Here is a 25,245-nt window from a genome sequence, read left to right on the forward strand (position 1 = left end):
TTAAAATGTCATAACTTTCTTATTTTACATCTGATTTTAATGCAATTTTCAGCACTACGCTAGTTTGATTTGCTCTATTCATTTAGGTCAGCATTTCCTGGGGTGGACTTGACCTTTGAGATTTACTTGTAGCATTTTAATTTAATTTTTTTTTATAGATCATCGTTATGATGAATGGAGACCCCCAGACCAAGCATATGATGCTCCTTAACAGACGCACTGCGCAGAGTTTTGAGGACGTTCTTGCAGACATCAGCGAAACGTTCAAAGTACCGATCAAGAGGCTTTGTACAGCTGATGGCAAAAAGGTGAGTAGAGATATAACATTAACCCTTTGACTTCCGAGTTCTGTCATTCCCATAGACATTGTGGAGGGTCAATGCTTTTCCAGTGTGCTATGGGTTGCATCTTGATTTTATGAAGGAATACTGCAGCTGAGCCATAACAGTCACCTTCATGTTATAAAAGCCATAGGATACATGCACATGCAAACACAGACCCCAAATCATATGAAAATGGTTAAATAATACATTTTTTATACGGGCCTGTCTAGACGGGACATACAGAATGATGGTATCACGTTTGGTGTCCGTCCGTCTGTCAGTTAACTTTTCCTTGTAAATGTGATATTAAACTTCAGTTTGACTTAACCTGGGCTCATATAATTTGGTGTGTATGATACATGTACTTGCATGAATCCCAGGGAGCTTATCGATTTTGATGTCAAAAGGTCAAAGGTCAAGGTCACAGTGACATATTTTCATCTTACCCTTGTGCAGTCCTTGTAAACAATATAACTTCAGTTTAACGTAACCTACGCTGTAGGCTCATATAATTTGGTGTGTATGGTACTACATGTAGCTTGAATCAAAGGAAGCCTATTGAGGAAGCCTATTGATTTTGAGGTCAAATGGTCAAAGGTCAAGGTCACAGTGACATATTTTCATCTTACCCTTCTGCAGTCCTTGTAAATGCGATAACTTCAGTTTAACTTAACCTAGGCTCATATAATTTGGTGTGTATAATACTAGCATGTATCCCAGGAAGCCTATTGATTTTGAGGTCTGAAGGTCTTAGGTCAAGATCACAGTGACATATTTTCCTCTTACTCTTCTGCAGTCCTTGTAAACGTGATAACTTTAGTTTAACTTAACCTAGGCTCATATAATTTGGTGTGTATGGTACTAGCTTAGATCTCAGTAAGCCTATTAATTTTGAGATCAAAAGGTCAAAGGTCAAGGTCACAGTGACATATTTTCATGTAACCTTTCTGCAGTCCTTGTAAACACAATAACTTAGTTGAACTTAACCTACATGTAGGCTCATATAATGTGCTATATGTGATACAAGCATGGATCTCAGGACCAACAACTCCAATAGCGACACTCATGTTAAACCACAGAACTTCTATGGGTATTGAGTTATGTACAGGATAGGTCAAGAGTGATTGTGAAAAGTAAAATTATTTAAAAAGCACACTGTTTTTTTTTTTTAAATGTCAATGGCAGTCAGTAGAACCAAACCAGCATTGGTGACTTGTCAGAATGTATATGAGGAGAAAAGGTTGATTATTTTTCAGTTGAATATGAATGAAATAAATGAATAATGTTGCTCAATGAAAGGCAAGACCTTTTCCAAGAGTATTTTTACAGACCACTTGTGAAATTAGAAACATTAAGTGTTGACATCTGAGTAAGATATCACTTTTGAATGAATGTGTATTAAAGAGTATACTTTTACATTTGTTTTTTCTTAAAATGCTGTCGGTATGAAGGAGACATGTACATGTACATGTATTCTGAAGAGGTGCACAAAACAAAAAGACAGATCTGTTATGGCCACGTATTAAAAATGAATTGAATTCCATGAAATAAGATTTATAAAAAACTCAAACAAACACACATGTCGGTACAGTATGTACATTTGGTGTTTAATACTTGCTATTCAAATGAGTTGCCAACTTGCCATAGCAGCTCTGAGTTTGTACCAGGGGCAGATCCAGGATTTTCCAATGGAGGGGGCACATTTTCTTGAGGAAAATTTGACAAGCAAAAAAAAAATGGTCCGTTTATGAAATGCATATTCCCATCAACCTGTGACTTTCAAAAGGAGGGGGGGGGGGCACACTTGTGTAAGAACGGCATATTTACATGTACATTGCAAATTTTGGATTGTGGCTCTTAAAGGGGGAGGGGGGATGTGTCCCCCCTGGATCTGCCACTGGTTTAAACAATACATGTATGGCCCGTATTCTGAAGTCAGGTTTAACTTAGACCATGGTCTAACTCTGTGCTAAAATTATGGCAAGCCAAAAGTGTCAATTTTTTCATGTTTCTTATGTTTACCGTGCTCTTTCCTGATTCATCGATGGTGAAGGCAATCATCTACTTATACTTCCTAGACAGTTATGAATGATTTGAGAGCCAAATGAGCTGAAATATGATATCTCTACTGTTAATGATTTATGTAACAATTGGCTGTCCATACTTAAACCACAACTTTAAACCTGGGTTTAAGTTAAACCCGACGTCAGAATACGGGCCTATATCTGTATATTTGCAGATGACTTTGTTAGACAAAAAGTGTGTCCACATCTAACAAAGATTGTAGAAAAGCCAAATGTGTAAACTGGTACTATTTTCTTTCCTTTTCAGATGTACATACAGAAAGGAATACATGTACATAAAATGATGAAGTACCTTCATTGAAAAGAAAAATAAATTATAACATACCAGTGCACCTTCTACACCAAGTATTTGTAAAGTAATTTTATTTGTCATAGCAACTATGAATTCATACATGTGCAAGTATTATTTGCATACAATAATAAAAAAAAGTGTGCTCATATCTTGCGACAATCTACATGTTCCTGTATAAAAAATTGAAGAGAAAGGCATGTGTTTGTTATGCAGTTGATGTACACTGTATGTGGAAGTAGTAGCAGTAGTACATAATAATAATAATAATGATAATACTCAATTTTTATAAAGCGCTTTTCCCAGAATGGCTCAAAGCACGTTACAGCATATTACATGTATTACCCCGGTCATTGTATTAATTTCGATCCCCCAAAAAGTGCACAATTTCCACTCCCTGGGGAGCATTCCTTGCATATACCCACACGTGGTAGGAGGAGGAGAAGTATGAGAAGTAGTAAAATTGGTACATGTATACATGAAGTAAATTCCAAATTTACATTTGCAGAGTCAAATGAAAAAAATCATTGTATATGAATAGCAGATAGAGAAATGATAATAATATTCCGCATTTATATAGCGCTTAATACATCGGAACGACGTCTCTAAGCGCTTTACAGACATATTATTACCCCGGTCATCGGATCCTTGCATGCCCGCATACAATGTATGCACCTTCTCCACTCCCTGGGGAGCATTCCAACAAGAGTTCCAAGACTCAGTTGCTAGGCATACTACATATAGGCTTTCACATCCTATTCACATTCGAAAGAACTTACGACTTTGCAATGATCAGATTTAAATATCATCCATGCAGATCCATGACTAGGCAAATGAAATGCAGGGTCCACAGCTGTAGAAATTACAGTTACACCCTTCTTCCTCTGAACAACTTGTTTTTACTCTACATTTTTGATAACTTCGGATCTTTATATTATTTTTTGATTAATTAAATATTTGAGATGCTTTGTGTTGCCCATCTATTTCTTTCCCCTCTCTTCCCCCTACTCTAGATAAATGTTAGCATATCTTCTCTTGTCTTGTATTGATCAATTTTTGCATTTACCATGGTAACTTGCCATAATCATCTGCCTGTATGTCACCAATTCCCTCAAGATTCCCGCCTTCAAAGGTCAAGACCACCCCAGAAAAATTTTGATTTGAATAGATAGAGAACAATCAAACTAGCATAATGCTGAAAATTTCATCAAAATCGGATGTAAAAGTTATGACAGTTTAAACTCGCTTATTTTTCACAAAACAGTGATATGCACATCTCAGTGACGTGCAAATGAGACGGTTGATGATGTCCCTCACTCACTATTTCGTTTGTTTTCTATTGTTTGAAATATACAATATTTCTTTTTTCACAAATTTGACAATAAAGACCAACTTGACTGAATCATGTAGTATTAAATAATGCTAATTCTACATGTTCATGGAGGAATTAATCGTTGTTTCACGTGACAAAGAGGTGAAAATTAGATTATCTCATATTTCGTATAATAAAACACAAAAGAAATAGTGAGTGGATGATGTCATCAGTATTTGCATACAGACCAGGATGTGCATATTACTCTCTTGTGAAATTAAGCAAAACTTTAACTTTTTTATTTTATATCTGATTTTGATGAAATTTTCAGTGTTTTGCTTGTTGGATTATTCTCTTTTTATTCAAATAAACTTTTTGTTTGGGTGGACTTGTCTTAAATAGTTCACCCCTCTTACACTCTGTCCTTATTCACCCCTCTCCAATTCCCCACTTTCATTCCCATTTTCATTCAAATAGCCCTTGTCAAAAAGTACCATACAGTACTATGGTACTAGTATACATGTACATGTGCTATTAAGGTACATATAGTATATGATATTACTATGGTATTACTATGGTATTTTACAAGGGAGGTTAAAGAGAAATTTCAGTAATTGCAGTAAAAACTGATTTCATGAGAAAGTCTGTAAAACAAGGCTTAATTGTCAGTATATCATCGAGGATCTAGATCTGGTACAGTAACATAAACTGAATTTTGTGAAATCTTGAAATCTACGCTGAAAAATGTTGAGACTAAAGATCCCCAACACAGATAAGCGTACATGGGACAGTGTATAATTATTGCTTCGAATGTCGGGCCCGACGCTCTACCCGAATCCTGTGCTTATTTGCTGATTTCTCAGCAATTACACAATATCTTCCAGAATCCTTTGGCTTTGGCACATACGTTTTATTTATACAGACACTTTGGTGGTCATTCCATCGGATTCTTTACGAACTCATTTTGATATCGTTACCAAAATTAGCATTTACCTTTAAAATGGAAGGTGTATTATATTGCTCCTTTTATGTATGTTTACCCTTGATGATACATTTCTGTCAGTACTTACCTGAATTTCCTCATCCCTCCGAGTTTTTTCTTCTTTTTCTTTCCTCTTGTTCTCATGTTTACTTCATGAAGATTAGTTCCTTTTAACGGATTGTTGCTCCTTTTTTTCGTATTCCGCAAATTGAGACTAAAGCCTGTGTAATGCTTTGGTAAATGCCAATGGGTCAGTGATGTGAATTATACTCAAGTGTCTTCTATTATTGCATATATTACAAAACCTATTTCTGAAAATTCATCTTTTTCTTGAGTCCTCTCAGATGCATAAAAAGATAATCACACATAATCCTATTACGCATTGGAAAGTGGCCTTTGATGTGTTCCTGTTCACACCAGAAAAAAAGTTACACGGGTGCTGGGAGCGAGTTTGCCCTGAAACGCACATAAGAGCTTTGGACAATCTGCCATAAAAGTTTTTGAATGTTGTGATTAAAAGGTAATTTTATGTTTACTGTAGGTTGTGAAAAGTATAGCTTTTAATGATAAACACAAAAAAAGAATTTTTCAATTTAATTTCAATTCAAGTTTATTTTGCTCTCTGCATAAAAATGAACACAAATGTGTTAAAATACATAGGAACAAAGTTTACATAACATCAAAGACATAAAAGTATTTAAATACAAAAAAAAGCATTGAGAGGGAAGCAGCCTAAAAGGAATCTTAAGAATATCCTTAAACGGCCGACCCATCTTTTTTGCCCAGTTTACACTTCGATTTAAAATTCAACTTAATGTATTTTCCAATATAATGTAAGTTTCCCTTGTTCACTTTTACATATCTATGAGTTTATTCTTGATCTCTTGACTACTGGTACTGAATTTGCGTACCGTAATTACCATAGGCTTTGTACAGGGACATTCGGGTTCCAGTGGCCAGTGGGTTAAGTTTTTGTAGAATGCCTTTGAGTATTAGGTTTTTTGTTCATGTCTGCTCTCCTCCAATTTCTAATATGGTTTTATGATTCTCTTCCTCTTCACTTTCATTTTTATTCAAGGACATTAATTTTTTCCTTGCCTGTATTCCTGTTTATACACACTAAAAAATGAAAGGGTGTAAAGGATGAAAAGAGCCTCAGATAGACTACACATTTGAAAAAAATGGATGGAAACTCTGTCATTCCTCCCCCATTTTCCTCCCACTCTGTATGGCCTTCATCTTCTCTGTACTTTTTAGGTTGCTTCTCACTTCTTGATTATTATAGAATTGAGTAGTATTATTTCCCTTCAGGTAGTTATGCCTGTTCACATTGCACCAATTGAGTATTAATTCATCAAGTCCATGAGGCGTTTAGCATGTGTGCCAAGTGTTTCCATTCCTCTGTATAATGAAGTTGGTTCACATTGCCACTGCTTCGCTATACCTTTGAACAACTTCACACTTTTCGGTTGAGCTCTATGATAGAGAGTCCTGACTTCCATTCTGACTTCACAGAACAAATGTCATGTCCCAACTATTGAGCTTTTGTAACCCTCTTCTCGCTCAATAATGCATAATTGCAATTTGCTCAAAATCTGAATGTGCGTGATGAGCAATTTTAAAAGAAAAGGAAAGTAAAAACTCATATATTCAGCCCTTCCGTACTTTCGTGGTTTCTTTCCATACATCATCCCTCTTAACACCCCCCTCTCCATCTATCTTACTTTTTTTCTTATATCTAAAAAAACATGTTGGAAATAGCTATTAGCTTGTATTGTACAAGTACAGTTACCTATAGTTCTTTTTGCATTTTGTGATCTCATATAGTCTTGGAATTGGTGCTATAATTTGAGCATCTTGTGCCTAATTGCATTTTTGAGGATAAAAGTGTCTTTAATACTCAAATTTGATAGAAAGTTTAAAGGAAATTGATAATATAATTTTTTAGCCTCGCTTCATGATTAATGTCTAATAATATCGTCTTTATAATTACATTCTGGAGTTCAACGTAATTTTCAGGGTATTAATTGAAATTAAGGATGAAAAATCATGTTAATGAAATAAAAATGGGAGTTGGCAAATTACAAGGTCATTGGACTATTTTGATTAATTATCTAAAGCTGTCTAGCTGTCAGTCTATTCTTTTCTTGATAGTGCTTTTCCTTGCTTTATGTTTATACTGAATATATAATGCGTCCACAAAAAAGGAAACCCGCTTTCAGAGATAGATTTCACAACTCTTTAAGTTTTTCATTATAAATTTGATACTCATGGCAAGAGTGGATTCTCATCTCAAATTTGAAACCAACAGCAGAACAGCTACATGATAAAGCAAATTGTTCACGCATAGCAGATTACAAACAAATAATTTGCGAAGAATCTGAATCCACTCTCATTTCAGGGTTCAGCGAAAGATGGTCATTGTATCCTGAACCAATGTCATCCCATTTGTCCGCGCAACCTGGTTTTGACATTAAATTTCAAACTGGTCTTGCTCATTAATGCGAGAAGTATTTGTCTTATGTTAGGTATCAAAATAAAGAAAAATAATTGAATTATATGGCCATGTTAATAAAATAAAATAAATTATTTGCTTTTGAAGAAAATAGACATAGGAATCCTGGTTTCTTTCTTTCTGGGACGCACTGTGTAATATTAAGATGGAAAAAAATGAATAAGGATGTAAAGAGAGAGAGAGCGAGATACAGACGTTGAGATGAAGACGGAGGATGAGAGTGAGAAAGAACTTTTAGAATGATTGAAACACGTCCAGGTACGTCCTTGCTTGACAACTCTTCCTGATAGATTTTTTTCATTTTTTTCATGGCTCTATTTCAAATTGGTAAAAAAAAGCTTTCAATGGAATTCAAAATCAATGATGTGGAATCTATCAAGTAAAGCTTGGATGGAAATAAAGATGAAGTAATCAGATGGTTCCAAAGAGTAACGTGGTTAAAATGGAGGACAGGATGTGGTTGTTATGGCGATATCATCAAACATGGTGGAAGAGAATAATCAAGGAAAACTATTAAGGACGAAATAGAATTACATCCTTGTACAAATGCAAAACAGCCATCAGTTGAATAAAATATGCCCACAAGTATAATAGTTCTTGTATAGCACATTATTTCTGTAAGGGCTTCTAAAGAGGCCTTGGAGAGTATTACCTTTATAGCTTTAGTCTGGCAATCCTTTTTAATACAATTATTTCAAGAATTTCCTGCCAGGTCCCCATTGGCATGTCATATTCATGTACATGTACCTCACCTGGGTTGAGTGCAACACAATTACCGTGTTACAGTTGATCGGCTTTTGGTTCAGAACCAAAAGCCGATGCAGGATCGGCTTTTGGTTTATCTTGCACTGCGTTTACAGGCTGTTACAGCAGGCAGTTCAGAACCACAAGCCTATGCAAAAACCTGAAATGATACGCACACCAACAATATATGTCATAATAAAGACAACGCTGGAACCGTGCGCTTGCAATTATGTCACAATGGTGAATTAAATGAAATGCGCACCAATTGCTGATGCAGAATCTGCTTTCTGTTTTAACAGGTAGTAAAAAAAAACATTCTGCATCGGCTCGCAGTTCAGAACCTACTACTTTGATGGTGCAAAATTGCCGGTTCTGAACCGCGAGCTGATGCAAGTTAATCGCGTTTACATGTTATGAAAAAGCCGATGCAAAAGCCGATCAAGTGCAAACACGATAATTATGGATCAAATTTTTTCTGAAGGAATTTACACCATGGTTAGGATTAGGATCTGTCCAAAAAAGTTAACATCTCTCATTCAATTATTGTTATTCCATTTTAAATCTTACCGTACAAGAAACTTAAAATGAATTCATCAATTGATTTCCTTATTAACGACATGTCGAATGTTAGTGACTTGTTATAGTAGAAGGAAAGTAAAAAAATAATGTGAAATGCATTAACTTTATTATTAAATGCACCGGCTGCTTGTTGTGAGGACCATTCTCTGTTCTTGATTAGAGGGTTGTGGGTTCAAATCCTTCTCCAGATGCTAATTTCTTTTGGCAAGAAATCTATCCATATTTTTGTTTTAATATTCGTCAGTTAAATGAGGACCTAGCAGGAATTGTAGCAGTTATTCCTGGCATCATATATGTAGTTCTATTAAGGGCATTATAAAATTCTCTGCTATTAAAGAACAGAGTATTAAAACATTCATGAGCGAGCTACATGTACATCATTTTGTAGCGAACTTAAAGCATCCAATTAACTGCTAATGTAGCAAGTATTGTAAGCATTGGAAGGTAATTTTTGTTTCCAAATATTCCTTTCCATTTTACACTGAATGCTCATCAGATAGTTCTCCATTATTCATCAGTTTACACATTTCAAACCCATTAGCACCATTTTGGACACTGTAATCCTTGAATAAACCTTCATAGGAGATTAAGAAAATGCCAAAAATCAACAGTTTAATTACATGTACATGTAGGTCCGCTTTTGTATTATAATGGCTCCGTGTGTGTGTTTGAGTTTTGTCAGACGTGTATCAATCAGAAATGATTATTTACGTCTGGGACCGACCTTTAACGTCACCATCCGAAAGACGTGACCAGGGCTCAACCTCTGCATCAATTTATAACTTCCCCACAGCTTGGATTACAGGCGCACGCCACAACGCCCAGTTCACAACGCCTTAATCTATCTTGACAAATAATTGGATTTTTTCAATTTGGTGTAGACTTGACTATAAAAGTGAATTTGAATGTCAAAAACATTTTTTTTCCCTTCCAATCAATTATCTGTTACATATAGGTATTTTTAGGAGTGCAATGTATCAATTGTTTTTTTTTATTATGGAAGGTGATTAGTTAATGGGTTCACAACGTAGAACTCTGTAGAGCAAGTATTTGCCTGCAAACAGGAGGCCTCGTTCACACAATGCAAACAGGAGTCCTCGTTCACACAACGCAAAAAATATACATTCAGTTACACACATACACTGTATAGATCATTTTAAATCCCATTTTACACTAGTACAGGAACAATTCACTGTGTACTGCATCTCCAATTCATCGTTTGCCTGATATAGCTACATGTAAAGACCCTGAAAATGTGAGATTTTATTTTATTCAATTTTTCAATTTTTTTCCTTTTTTTTCTTTTTTTTTGGGGGGGAATTTTATCTTTAATTGGCTTTTACTCATGTGTATGTGAGGATGATTTAAACTTGCTTCTATGATAAGGAGACAACTATATGTATAGTGGCAGTGACCTAAAGGTGACTTCAAAAAATTTTTTACTGGAAGTGTAGGGGGGTCAACTCCCCACCCCCTTGTACCACCGTATACATACTATTTGTATGTGTAGACCTACATGTGTCCTTGTAAAATGCAGCTTTTTGAAAAACAAAATTCTTCCTGCTCTCTTTTACCTACTTATAAGCCCCAGGGAAATGAGCTACACCCAGTTTTATGGATACTAAACCTTTTAACGAAAACATAAATGCCATTACCCACTATTATCTTAGTCTTTTTGAATATTACGTCTTCATTGAATAGTCAGTCCCCATGGACAATAAATGCACTGGGTAAGACTCTGCCTGAGAATTTCTTTGAGAATTCACTCTAGATGTTAGTGCCATTGCCTTTTATTGCCTTTTAGGAGATGAATCTACTTTGTATGTTTTGTATTTATTGTCTAGTTATGTCCAGAAATATTTTTTTATTACTGACCATTGAAAAACAAATAAAATAGCCTTAAAAATGGACATATGTACATGTACTGAAGCTTTTTGATATGCATTCTTTGGAGTATGAATCGCATGAATGAACAGAATGCTAGAGCAAAACAATATAATATTGAACCGAAAGAGACCATGGATGCCAATGGCTTGCTGTGATATGAGTAATTACTGAATGAATAATAAAAAATGAATAATAACTGGTCCTTTTTTTCTTTGACCCCATTAATACTTAAAAATATATATCTGATAGACAATCTTGCTTCCATGTATAAAGTGATATTAACGTGTTTTTGCTAAAAGCGTCTTGAAAAGGTTATGCTAGTATTTGCTTAAAATGCCAGTATTTAATACTTGTTCTTTTTAATATGCAATGCAATTCTTTATACCTTATTTCAAATAGTTATGAAAGCCAACATTTTGAAATCATGCCATACATTTGAAAGAATTCAGTTCATTCATAATTTAGAACTCTAATAATGAAATGAGATAACAAAAGGGTTTCAACAGGGATTCAACTGACAGTCTTTTTCTATTACTCCAATTCCTATTCCTAATTGTAGGAATTTTTGCACCAGGCAATTGGGCTACTATATTTCATATCAAAATGGGAGATTTGATTTGTGATATATGGGTACTAATTACCTTAACAGAAATAAAATAGAACTGTCTATGTACTTCCATGTCTCCTTTCGATAGGTTTTTAAAATGTTGGGAAACTTGTGCTTTGGAGTGCAGACGAGGGTTTTCATCAAGTATGATATAAAAAATATTGTAAAAAAATAATTTTTAATCAACAGAATTGCTTTTAATCAGCTGGAATGCATGATTGCTCTGCTTGCTACATGTGCATTATATACTTTAGATAGTAGTACATGTATATCACATTCTCCAACTCTTTGCACCCTGAATTATTTTTTGGGGGAACATAATGACAATTTTTTTTCCATTTTATTTTCTTTAATTCAAGATTTCCATATTTTACAATTGATACTTATTATTATCATATACATGTAGTCTGTTATCCAAGAACTATTGCCTTTTACTAGCTTATCTAACATGTCTAATTTTAATGTACTGGTAGGGGAAAAACTGATTATTACGGTTGTTGAATTTAATGTTGAATTTATTTGCACTGCAAACAGTTTAATACCCTTTTCATAAACCTATCCTCCAATTAGCCGCCTAAGAGTAATGCGGATAATTCAATAAAAATTGCGTTCATAAACTCCGAAAATAAGCCGCATTATTTTTACAAGCGCCCGTCCTGAAAAAGGCGGATAATCGCCATGACAACTGGACACGCCCCCTCCGATGCGGTTGTGTTGGAAAAGGGTGACCTTGTGACCGCACCATGGCAATTATCCGCATTATTTGGAAATGCGTTCATAAACTCAAAATCTTGTCCCGATGCTGCTATTATGCGGATAATAGCAGCATCAGAGTAATGCGGATAACTCTTGTCCTCCTCCAATTTTACGACCAAATTATGCTGCTATTAGCCGCCTAATTCATTTTAATGGGGTTTATGAAAGGGGTATTATATGACTACATGTATGCACATATCCATACAGTATACTGAGCAATTATACACTCAGGGAGATGAGCTCTCCATCAAATAATACCCCATGTCTACTGACTTCTTAAAATACCAGTCGACCTTGTATAGGATCCACTCTAGGTAGGCAATCGACAAATAGGCAAAACAAAAACCCAATTTTACTTCTGTTCAGTTATGTTATGGGCCAGAGTCAAATCAAATTTGTCAAATATAATAAGATTTCATCCAATGTACTGTATCCAAAACTATCCATGTTATTTATTTCATTTGAAAAGGATACTATCTGCATCATGACTTGTTTCCTTCTATTATTTTGGAGGACAGAGGAACTTGGTACAAGTCAGTGTGCTGTTGAATTTGAGAAACACCCTACTTTTGTCAGTATTTGTGTAATTACATGTGCTGTCTTTTATTTTGAGTTCCGCCCTTTTCAAACATGCCTAAATCAATGAAATTGAACATACCATTTGCATTTCAATATAGATTGAAGGGTTCTCAATTCATGCCTTTGATTTCTCGGCGTTTGTTCAAAGTCTTCTGTACATGTACACTTTCATTTACATTTCGCATCGGTAAAATAGACAAAAATGAAAGTCGATGGACCCTTTAATAGCATGGCAAACATCTCAACTTCCTTCCTACCTATTACGCGTGATTATTTTTCTCTTTGTTACAAAGACATTAAAGATGACCCTGAAGGGAGGATAAGATTTCACACATGGTTGTCTTGTCACCATGGCAACCGCATCCCTTGTATTAGGACGTGTTCCTTTGAGATGGCTTGATTGGGACTGCTTGTGGTGTATAATTGTATAATCTGATTTGATGGAACACCTCAGTCTGCAATTCTTAGAAAATAAATACTCAGCCCCAATTTCCTGCTTTCTTTGAATATTTCCATATCATTCCTATCCGCTCTGTGACGTTTCTCCCTATCTCTTTTCCCCCCAAATTTTCCTAATATATGTATCCCTGTTTCTTTCTACTTTCCCTTCTTTCTACTCTTCCTTTCACCTTCTCTTCATCTTTGTTTTCCCCATCTTATTTGTCTCCCTAATCGTTTTATACTTGTTGTTTTCTCATTCCTCCTCCTCTTCTTGTTCTTCTTGTTCTTGTTCTTCTTGTTCTCCTTGTTCTCCATATTCTTCTTCTTCTTCTTCTTGATCATCATCATCTTCATCTTCTTCTCCTTCTTCTTCTGATCATCATCATTTTCTTCTTCTTCACCTTCTTCTTCTTCTTTTTCTTCTTCCTCCTCTTCTTGTTCTTCTTCTTTTTGATCATTATCATCATAATCATCATCATCATCATCATCATCATCATCATCATCATCTTCTTCTTCTTCTTCTTCACTTTCTTCTTCTTCATTTTCTTCTTCTTCCTCCTCTTCTTGTTCTCCTTCTTCTTCTTCACCACCACCTTCTTCTTCTTCTTCTTCTCCTTCTTCTTCTTCTTCTCCTCCTCCTTCTTTTTTTCTTCTTGTTCTTCTTGTTCTTCTTCTTCTCCTTCTTCTCATTAATATTCTTCTTTGACTTTTCTTAATTCCCATTTTCCCCTTGCCCACTCTTCTATCTCTCTGAATATCTATACATTTGCGACCTCCTCTCTCCTCCCCTCCTTCCTCCCATGCCCTTCTTTCCCGGTATCACTATTTCTCTGTTTTTTGTACATTTCCCCTCCCCCTCCAATTTTCCTATCTTTGGTAGATATGAATACAATATTTTTGTTTTCTTAAATAGTTAAAGAAACAAAAACTTTATTCATATCTACCACCCCTACAAATACTTTGTAGGGGTGGTATTGTAGGCCAGGACTATATCATTAAACCTGTTCACATCCTTAAACCCAAATTCAGGGATGGTGCAGGATTTTCCATAAGGGGGGTGGCACATTTTCCCAAATCAAATTTGACAAGCCCCCAAAAAGGTCTTCACTCCCAAAAGGGGAGGCATACTTGGGTTTTAACGGCATTTTTACATTACAAATTCTAATTGTGCCTCTCAAAGGAGGGGGGGGGGCAAACAGGCCAGCTTTGCCTATCCCCCCCCCGGATTCACCAGTGTCCATATCATATGCATATACCTGAAAGTTTGAAAGAATTTTTAAACATGATACATGTAGCCAGAATGATAAAATTCTATTCACAGCAACAAACTGTTTCTGCTTTTCTTAAAATTTCATGTCCTCTGTGCACCGTACCCTTGTACATGTATATTGCTTCAATGTAACACCCATTTTACATCATTTGAAAAAAGAAATCGTTTTTTTTTTGTATTTTGCAGGTGCCAAGCCTTTCAGCAGTATTTCAAGGTCCTGATTTATTTGTGGCTCTCCAGGCTACGGGATCCTTCAAACCTGCTGCCTACTCCGACAGCTCTCCGTTCAAAACAGTGCCCTCAACAAGACAAAATCTGAGAAGAAAATCAGAAGATATCGGAGGACAACCGCCCCAGAAGATTGTGAAGAAAAGCCGTAAGTCAATAATCCAATATAAACCCCTCAAAAAAGTTTGGAAATTGATTTTGGCCATTAATTTCTCCCAACTCCCAATTTTACACAATGCACATATTATATCATTCAAACGATCATTTAATTCTCTTTAAAATGATACCATGCTTATCACGAAAAGAGCAGGATTCAAAAGTGTTGGATGAGGTCTGAATTGAAAAGCAGCAAAACGAGCAGAAACAGTCATGAAGGGTCAATAAAGAACACAATTCTTTGTGTCAATAGAGATGAAAATCCATTCAAGTCAAGCCTCTGCTCTTCATTTTTGATGTTTTGTTGTGGTTTATGTAGTGATAGTTCTGTGAGATAACATGGTTTGAGTCATGGTTTGAAATATCCATGCATGTTTGTTTGTTATATGCTTACTTGTGCAGAGGTGTGTTTGATTCCATGTTAATGTTGAATAACTGCCGAGAAACTTACTCATCACTACGGAAAAAAGAACAGTGACTTTCAATATTTTTCATTTTCCAATTTTTTAATTTTGACCTCTCCCCACATTTCATGCACAAGAGTTGCAATGGAACACATCTCCGAAATTCAAATGTAACTTGAAATTCCACCTATCAGAGGCCAGTAACACAAAACTTCACAATCATCGTAGAACATTTCTAACAATTGATTGCATTGACTACAATTTGCAATTAATCGTGAATATCAAGCATACAATTAATGACTAACCTTTGTGTTATGGGACCCAGGTGTTGCACTTGATTTTTTTAAATGCACTTTAGTAAACGCTACTCTTTGTTGCAACAAAGCCCAGGTCGTAACCAGTCAAGACAAGAGTTGAATGAATTTTATTTCATAAAAGCTTTTTACATTTCTTAAGAACACTTTTTACTATTGATAACTTTTGATCAGGTGGTAAATGGCGTGCCTGGGTAGTGACAGATGAGAACCCTGCGGCCGGCACCGATGCGACAGTATCCGTCACGGTGTACGGTGAGAAGGGCAAGTCTGAGGACATCGTTCTGGGATCAGGAGAAGGCAGGTTTGAAGCTGGCAATGAAGATGAGTTTAATGTGAGTACATTAGAGTGTTGATTGCATGGAAATAGGAGAGTGTAGAGAGGAGATTTGACACTTATTGATTAAAAAAGAAAAAAAATGAAAAATGAATGAAAAAGTGTTGAAGTAGGAGAGTTATTGAAGAGGTTGTTTCGCAATCTGGAGAAGAGATTGAAAAAATATGCATTCATTTATGAGTCTACTGAGGATGTGAAATTTTAAGTTACTTTTGTGCTGACCTTCAAGTTCATGATCAAGATTTTATATAAAATGAAATTTCTTTGAAAGACATAGGCCCGTATTCTGCAGTCAGGTTGTTGCAATACTGCATGTGATGATGAGGCGATGATGAGGAAATAGATTAATCATACACTGAACAAAACAAAAATAATGATCTTACATCTCTTGAAGTGTCAGTTCTGATTGATATTCCAAATGATATATGTATCCAGGTTGGCTGGCAAAGGTTCCTTATTAATTTCCACAATGCTGGTGATGATGAAATTGGTGTTGAAACACAATGAATAATAAGAGTCACTGTAACAAGTTGAAAAGCCTGTGAAGATGATGTAGATGATGATAAACAGCCAATTTTATCAATCCGTGGGTTGAAAAGCATTCATTAAAACAGGTTGGTGATTTTGAAGAGAACTGAGAAATCCTCCTTTGTTACTGCAAACAGTTCTTTGATGGTGTGCAAATAATTCCACAGAAGATATATGATGTATTCTTGTTGGAAATGAACTATGCTCTGATATAAAGTCTGGTGTAAAACTCAAGAGTTCTGATATGATGAAGAAACTGCCAGCTTGAATTTCCACTATTCTGGAAGCTTCTAGAGTTTTCTTTATCAAAAAAGAACATCTTCCTACTTTCTAGAGCAGTTTAATTCTAGAAGACTCTTGAATGACCTCAGTGAAATTAACAATGCAAACAACATAGCCAATCCTATTGTCCTTTTCCACTACCACAAGGAGTCTCTATTTCCCAAAACGATTTGGGTGTCATATCAGTTAATGAATTTAATGTGTACTCTAAAGGGATTTGTGCTCCAATTGGCTCTCCATAGTTAAACCACAACTTTAAACCAGGGTTTAATTTAAACCCGAGTTCAGAATACGGGTCATAGAGTCTGTACATAAAAGACAAAATTTTAACTTTACAAAGAATACATGTATGGGGAAACCTTCGAGCCAATTGACATTAATAATGGAGAGAGTGAGATGAGATTGGAGGAGGAGGAGGGGGGGGGGGGGGAAGGAGGGAGAGAGAGAAAAACCATATACTCCTAGGCCTGTATTCTGAAGTCAGGTTTAACTTTATAGACCATGGTCTAACTCTGTGATACATGTACATATGTAAAATTATGGGAAGCCAAAGGTGTCAAAATTTTTATTATGTTTCTTATATTTACTGTGCTCTTTCCTGATTCTTCAATGGTGAAGACAATCATATATCTATACTTCCTGGACAATTATGAATGATTAGAGAGCCAAATGAGCTGAAATATGATATCTCTTCTGTTAGTGATCTATAGATGTAACAATTGGCTATCCATACTTGAACTACAACTTTAAACCTGAGCTTAAGTTAAACCCTACTTCAGAATACGAGCCCCAGAGTTCAAGACCCAGGGAGAAAAATGGATTAGTGGTGAGAATAATAGCATGCATGCAGCAGGGTAAAAAAATGTGTAGAAATTAGATAGCCCTCCCCCAAAAGTGAATAAATAATGCAATATATTCAATAAAAAAATCCCCAAAGATTAACCAATTATCATCTTTTCCCTCAAACAATGTTACATGTATGTTCATCTACCATACCCTTGGATTTTGTATGGTACATGTACAGCAGTTCTAATAAGGGCAAGACAAAATAACATGCACCTTGTGAACAGAACCAACATCATCATCATCCCCACCCATCCACACACGTCAAGTCGGCTGTTAATTCTTATTGCCACTACTAGGCTGTTTATAGATGATCCATATTAGCCGTGCCTGTTGTTCTGTAAACATAGACGCGGCCTAGACGTGACAGGGAGTGAATGCATCCATCAGTCTTTATTTGATTTGGCTTGGATAATCAGTTACAGGAGGAACTCGTGTACCCTCGTGTCACATGCTCTATGAGGGTATTAGGGTGTAGACAGGGGTAGAGCCGGGGGTAAATTGCCAATTTGTCCACTGTCAACTCGTTCACTCTCCACATGGTCTACTTTCATTTTAGTCTAATGCCATTCCGTCCATCAACATTTCGTCTAACAACCATTTGGTCCATCAATCATTTGGTCCAATCATCACTTCATCTAATCATCATTTTGTCTGTGACCATTTTGTCTCATAACCAGTTGGTGTATTATCAATTCATTTTCAGTCATTTTGCTCAATTTAACTTTACATGTAGTTAGGCCAAAAGGTATGCACTAAAAAGCTATTGGACCAACTGGTTATCAGATGGATTGGCTTTAGACAAAATGAAAGTAGACCATGTGGTGAGTGGACGAACTGATGGTAGACCAAATGATAGTAGAAGAGTTGGCAATTTGATGAATTGGCATTAGACAAATTGGAATAAACCCAGGTGATGGAGGTGGGGGGGGGGGGTAAAATGACCCATAGGCAAAATTTTATTATATTTTGTTGTAAAAATGGAAATTAGGGCTATTGTCTTGTTATTGAATACAAGCACACTGTGTCTCATACTTTGTTTCCATTTTTGTTTTCCTTCTTTTTTGAGGGTTCATCTTTTTTTTGGGGGGGGAGCATGCATTTGGAAAACCATGATGTGTATGGGGGGGGGCTTTCATTGAGTCCCTCCCTCATGAACTGCCTTCCCTGTGTACTATATCTGTCTATGTGATTTGATATGCAGGAGAATAAATATGCATGCAAATCATGGACTAAATGAATTTATTCTCTCCTCTATTACAAATATTGCTACCCTGAACATCATTCCTGTTTTATAGCAGGCCTATAATCTATGTACAGTATGCACACGATCCACTCCCAGTAGAGCTTTTCAAGTGCTGTGATATTGCATTCTCATAGCTATACTTTGATAGTGAACTAATTTGTTTTCTGCATGCTTCTTTTAGCAGCCAAGTCCACCTATTTAATACCTGGGTTGAGGGTGGCTGGTGTAGATTATTGCCTTTACACCTTTGCTGGCTTAGATTAGAACCTCAAACCTCTTAGTTCACAGGTCAAGACTTAGCCGCTGATCCACACAGCACCTCTGTGAGTGTGTTGTATTATAGGTCTTGGAGTATGCTTTTCAATTACAAGGATAATCCTTGAATGTATTTGCATTGCAGACAGGGAGAGAGATAGGTACACGTATGGGATGCTATTAATGGACGTGAATGTATGAAGCACCGGATCAGGTTTGATGTGTGCTTTAAAGACACGTACCGGGTTTTGGTGGCGATCATAAAATTCATGAGAAAAAAAATTGCCATCAAAGTGTCTGTTTGTGAGAATAACGTGTCAATGTACTGTCATAGAAAATGAGTGATTGCTCATATAAAGCCTTTAACCCTAAAATGGCAGGGGGAGGGTTGAATCAACCCCCTCAACATTTTCTGCGATCATTCCGCCGTCCGCCCTACTCACAGTGTTTATACTATAAAGTTTCGCGCATCTTTTTAGACCAAACTTACGACACCCGGGTACGCGGTTCCGAAAGTATGCAACATTTTGTAAGTGCACGTCAGACCAAAAATTGTTTCAAAACATGATTTTGTGTACAAAGTCAATGCAAATTGAGTTTTGTCATCTTATAAAAATATGATTATTTTTACTTTAAACTGCAGAAATCAATTGATTTTAGCATAATTATGTTTCAGAAAGGTTGTGCAATAAATCTGGTGAAAAAAAACAAAGAAAAACAAAAGGTTGAAAAACAAAGAAATACATAAGAAATTCATAAATCAATAAAATACATTGGAAATTGATTTTTCAAAACGAAGTTTTTCTCGATTGCGATTGTTTAGAATGCTACAAAGAATATTTTTACCAAAAATTAGCATTGTAGGAGCTTAAGTGAATTAGAGCAAAAAGTATGATTTATGCGTAAATTAGCATAATCAATTCATATAAAATAAATAAAATCTCATTATTTTGGAAAATTTAACCATACAGCCTTGTAGATTACATCGCACACTACCAGCGTGCAAATTTTTGCGGCGCTCGCGTGATCGGCAGCCGAGATCTCAGAGGGGGTTGATTCAACCCCCCCCCCGGTCACAGAACAGCCAAAAAATCCTGGCCTAGTTAGGGTTAATACATTCCATACTGTGGGCAGATGTACCTTTAAAATTTACATATTTTACTTCTAATTCATGTGCCCATGTGTGCTTTCATGTACACAGTAAAAACGCTGTTTACTATATGAACCTTACAGTAGTTGTTTAAAAGTTTAAGCAACCATGTTATATTTATTGGAGATTAGATATTGAAGTTACACTTTGCTGTTTAAGATTTTAAACATTTGTTTAAACTGTTTAAACAATTACTGTAAGGTTCATATAGTAAACAGCGTTGTATAAAAATTTTAAACAACGTTTTTACTGTGTATTTGTGTCCAGAATTTTCCGCTACTTTTCGTTATATCACAATATTTGGCCTGCTTGATGAACAATTAAAGACAACTTTCTTGATCTAGGTCTGTGATGGTGTGATTGATTTTATGTTATTCATGTACATGTACATGTAACAAACAAAATTGTGCATTACAAAGAAATCACTTCTCTTGAGCTGTATTCTGCTTATAGTGTAAAGGTGAAGTCCACCTCAGAAAAATGTTGATTTGAATCAATAGAGAAAATCAGACAAGCACAATGCTGAAAATTTCATCAAAATCGGATGTAAAATAAGAAAGTTGTGACATTTCAAAGTTTCGCTTATTTTTAACAAAATAGTTATTTGAACGAGCCAGTTAAATCCAAATGAGAGAGTTGATGATGTCACTCACTCTTTGTTTCATTTTTTTATTGTTTTAATTATGCAATATTTCAATTTTTACGAATTTGACGATTAGGACCTCCTTGCCTGAAGCACAAAATGTTTAAATAATGGAATTCCACGTGTTCAGGGAGGAATGAAACTTCATTTCACATGACAATGACAAGAAAATAGTAATATTTTGTATTTCATATAATAAACTACAAAAGAAATAGTGAGTGATGTCATCAGTTCCTCATTTGCATACTGACAGAGATGTGCATATAACTGTTTTGTGAAATGAAACGAAACTTTAAAAATGCCATAACTTTCTTATTTTACATCCGATTTTGATGAAATTTTCAGTGTTATGCTTGAATTTTTCTCTTTTTATTCAAATCAAGTTTTTGTTGGGGTGGACTTGTCCTTTAATGAAACACAGAGTGAGGTTTATATATGCTTGCTTTCATATTCAATGCAGAAGATTACTTATTAGCTGCCTCTATTTTAGGCCTGCCTCGTGAGATGAATATGTATTGACATGGTTACAGACAATGGATTGTAGGCTTACATTATATACAGAAATTGAAATGTCAGATGCGTGGGGGAGATGTACAGAAATGGTGGGAGGGTAAAGTGGATTCTTGTCTGTGGCATTTTCAACTTTTCTATAATAAAAAATAAGATGAGGGACACATTTTAAAGAGTTAATTAATAAATTGATCAATTCTTAATTAATAAATTGATTTTCTATTTTCAAAACTTTATTTGTGTATTCTTTAATTTTTTTCTAGAATTATTTATTTTTTAGTTAAATAAATTAATCAATTTATTTATTCGTTTATTTATTTAATGTGTATTTATTTTCTTTTTGTTTTATATTTATTCATCATTTTTTTCTTTAAATGGGAGGTTTGACAATGTGAATAGAATATTGAAATGAAAACCGTTATATTCCCCTTGAAATCAACTCAGCATATACAGATTGCCAAGCTGTGGAAAGATGTGAAAGAGCTCACCATGTGAATGTCAAAATGTGCATTTGTTCACAACATTACACTCTAAATTGCAGACTGAGTAAGAAGGAATAGAAAAGGAGTAGCAGTTGAATTATTCTATCAATCATGATTTCTTCAGGCAATCTTTCCCAGGAAATGAAAACTTTGCTCTGGCTTACTTCTCAGGAATTATCGAATGCAATATCTGAGAGAGGGTTTCATGAACCATCCAGTCAGTGATTCTCACTTATTCTTGTTATAAGCTACTGAAATCCTTGCATATGATTGGTGGAGGGCCTAGTAGACTGTGGGATGGACAAGGAAAATGTCTCTAGTTTTTCATTTCCGTGGGGCGGCAAATACAACCACGGTTCTTGGACATGATAATATGTAAAATATTATGAGTGAATACATGCACAATGTTGCCATCGGTAAATTCTGCTCCTGACCTCAAAATTAAAATAATAATATGCAAAATTATACCATTGACTCGACTGGAAATTCCGCCATTCACCCCGTGTGTTAAGGACTTCCGTGAACGCGCGCAAGCGTGCACAATGCATGTAACCTCGTTCGCGTTTTATTTTTTTTTATTCGCTGTACATGCATGATATATACGTTATATACAGAATGTACGATGGCGGATAAGATGTCGTCATCTTCGTCGTGTTTTGACAGCGAAAATGACGATTTATCACTAGCAAATATATGCTACATGCACGTCTTACCCAAGGAAAGAGGGCCAGTAAATTCCTTTCAAGTAAAGAGCTAGAACAAATTTAAGCCTTTGCTGCATTTGTTGATGTAGACTACCTGGGACTTCAGAATAAAAATAGCTATTCGTGCAGCAGAGAAGTTTGCGATTGACTTGCATGCAACCCGGCCCATCCCAGGGAGCAGTGGCTTAACAGTGCAGGGGGGGCAAGCTATCTTGAACTTAAAGGGGAAAAAAAGAAAAGGGGGAGAATGAAAGGGGAAAAAAGAAAAGGGGGAGAATGAAAGGGAAAGGGGAAAACGAGGAACTGGAAAAGGAAAGAAAGAAGAACAGATAGATTGTCATGAAAAGGTGATTTTATTTTTTTTAAAATAAGCATGCAAAATCATAAACAAAATCTTGTTTACCGTGGCGTACAGACCAAGAAAAAAAAAAGGAAAAGGAAAGAGAGAAGGGTGAAAAATATGTTATCTTCTTTAACATTATGTCAAAATCTGAAATTGGATTTTTGTAATAAAAATGTATAATTTTTTGCTCACTCGCATTGTTTTTTTTACCCGATACACCATATCGCCCCTCAAAATGTTGCCTCATGACGCCATTGCCTGCCCCCCCCCTTTGAGAAGCAAAATACTAAAATTTGTAATGTAAATATGCCATTAAAACAAAGGTGTGCCCCCTCTTTTGAAATTGAAGACCCTTTTTTTCGTGTACGAAATATACTTCATTTGTGGGTGAAAACCTTTATTTTTTATTTTTTTTGCTTGTCAATTGGTTGAAAAACTTTTTTTTTTTTTTGGGGGGGGGGGGGCTGGTCGAAACTTTCCTCTGAAAAATTAGCCCCCTTTTGGAAAATCATGGATCTGCCCCTGATAAGACCGGAGATTTTTTTGCTCTTGCCCCTCCTGCATGGCCACCGACCCGTTACGCTCCTGCCCAGCCCGACCAGCATTGCAGCAAGATCCGAATGGATCAAACTAACGTTATAGATGTAACGCGTTACATCTTGCTCAGAGCCAGGTCAAAGATCGTTCGTATCACCAGCATTCCAGCAATCGAAGGTGAAAAAGATACAGAGGATGATTTTGAGATGGTGATCCTTGTTATAGCGATCTTTGTCCATGCCAGAATTGTTTCACTTTGTGCTTTTGCATTTCATTCTCTGCAAAAGTGAAGCAGTACAAGCTTTGATTTTTGTATAGGTCTAGATTTCTTAATTGAATCGATACATAATGTGACTCATGTCATGACTTACTTCACCGCCACATTTACAAGCCTATGAATAGAAGACGAAGTAAGTCATGAGTCACATTATTCATCGACTCAATTAAGAAATCTAGATGTATTGTAGACCTATACAAAAATCATCAAAGTTTGCACCGCTTCACTTTTGCAGAGAGTGAAATGCAAGAGCACAAAGTGAAAACAAATTACCTTCGATCGCTTGATTGCTCAATGCTGGTGATATACAAACGATGTTTGACCTGGCTCTGGGCAAGATGTAAACACGGTAGGCCTACATCGAACATCTATTATTTATTTTGATCCATTCGGATCTTGCTGAAATGCTGGTCGGACGTCGGGCTGGTCTCCCGGGGCCGGGCTGCATGCAAGTCAATCGCAAACTTCTCTGCTGCACGAATAGCTATGAAGTCCCTGGTAGTCTACATCAACAAATGCAGCAAAGGCTTAAATTTGTTCTAGCTCTTTACTTGAAAGGAATTTACTGGCCCTCTTTCCTTGGGTAAGACGTGCGTGTAGCATACATTGGCTAGTGATAAATTATCATTTTCGCTGTCAAAACACGACGAAGACGACGACATCTTATCCGCCATCGTACATTCTGTATATAACGTATATATCATGTACAGCGAATAAAAAAAATAAAACGCGGACGAGGTTACATGCATTGTGCACGCTTGCGCGCGTTCACGGAAGTCCTTAACACACGGGGTGAATGGCGGAATTTCCAGTCGAATCAATGGTACGATTTTGCATATTATTATTTTAATTTTGAGGTCAGGAGCAAAAATTAACCGATGGCAACATTGTGCATGTATTCACTAATAATATTTTACATATTATCATGTCCAAGAACCGTGGTTGTATTTGCCGCCCCACGGAAAGTCACAATTTTAGCGACCATCCCACAGTCTATAGTTATTGAAAAATCACTGTCAAGGAAAATGCTTCCAAGAAAATGTTACTGCGTTTTAATAGGTCTATTGAGCAACTCTTGGATGCAATAAAACAAACTCAGAAACTTAAGCATTTTCAGGATGAGGGGGGGGGATAAGAGGGAAGCCATTCAACTATGCTATAACCTTTACCATATGTTTTCAAAACCTCTTGATAATTTCTGCAATTCATTGGTTAAAATTACACCATTTTCACTTTCCATATTCTCAAATGCCTTTTGTGTTTTACCTGCTGAAAAAGTGATGACACTGTGATAAAGGTACATGTACAAACTCCAAATCAAGGAATCTTAACTCACAAGACAATCAAATCAACATTTTTGATTCATTTCATTATTTTGAACATACAATGTACCTGTACAGTGGTGCTTCAAATTTTAACCTCATCAGGAGATGAATATCCTTGAAGTGTTCAAGCTCTGCCATGTTTATCTATATTTCATTGTGAAGTCAGGTGACAAAATATTACATTCAATGAAATTTGTTTCTCTGGGCTCGCCCAAAATTGTAGAGTTAATTGTCAACACTCAACATGAAGGAGTGCATTTTGTGGTGGGGTTCATATTAACTTTCTAGCACAACTGTACTAGCTTAAAGGTAG

At 35.9% G+C, this 25,245-nt stretch overlaps 1 protein-coding gene across 11 annotated transcripts in view; it reads left to right on the top strand.

Moving 5' to 3' along the window:
• Positions 1 to 25,245, top strand: part of LOC121430484 — a 152,613-nt gene that overhangs the window by 15,501 nt on the left and 111,867 nt on the right. For all 11 annotated transcript variants that reach the window (XM_041627754.1, XM_041627753.1, XM_041627755.1 and 8 more), the window contains exons 3-5: positions 159 to 308; positions 14,555 to 14,744; positions 15,645 to 15,805. In XM_041627754.1, coding sequence (XP_041483688.1) covers positions 159 to 308; positions 14,555 to 14,744; positions 15,645 to 15,805 — 501 coding nt within the window. The remainder of the gene's footprint in view (positions 1 to 158; positions 309 to 14,554; positions 14,745 to 15,644; positions 15,806 to 25,245) is intronic.

This window comes from Lytechinus variegatus, chromosome 17 (genome assembly GCF_018143015.1).
Source record: "Lytechinus variegatus isolate NC3 chromosome 17, Lvar_3.0, whole genome shotgun sequence".
Classification (NCBI taxonomy): Eukaryota; Metazoa; Echinodermata; class Echinoidea; order Temnopleuroida; family Toxopneustidae; genus Lytechinus; species Lytechinus variegatus.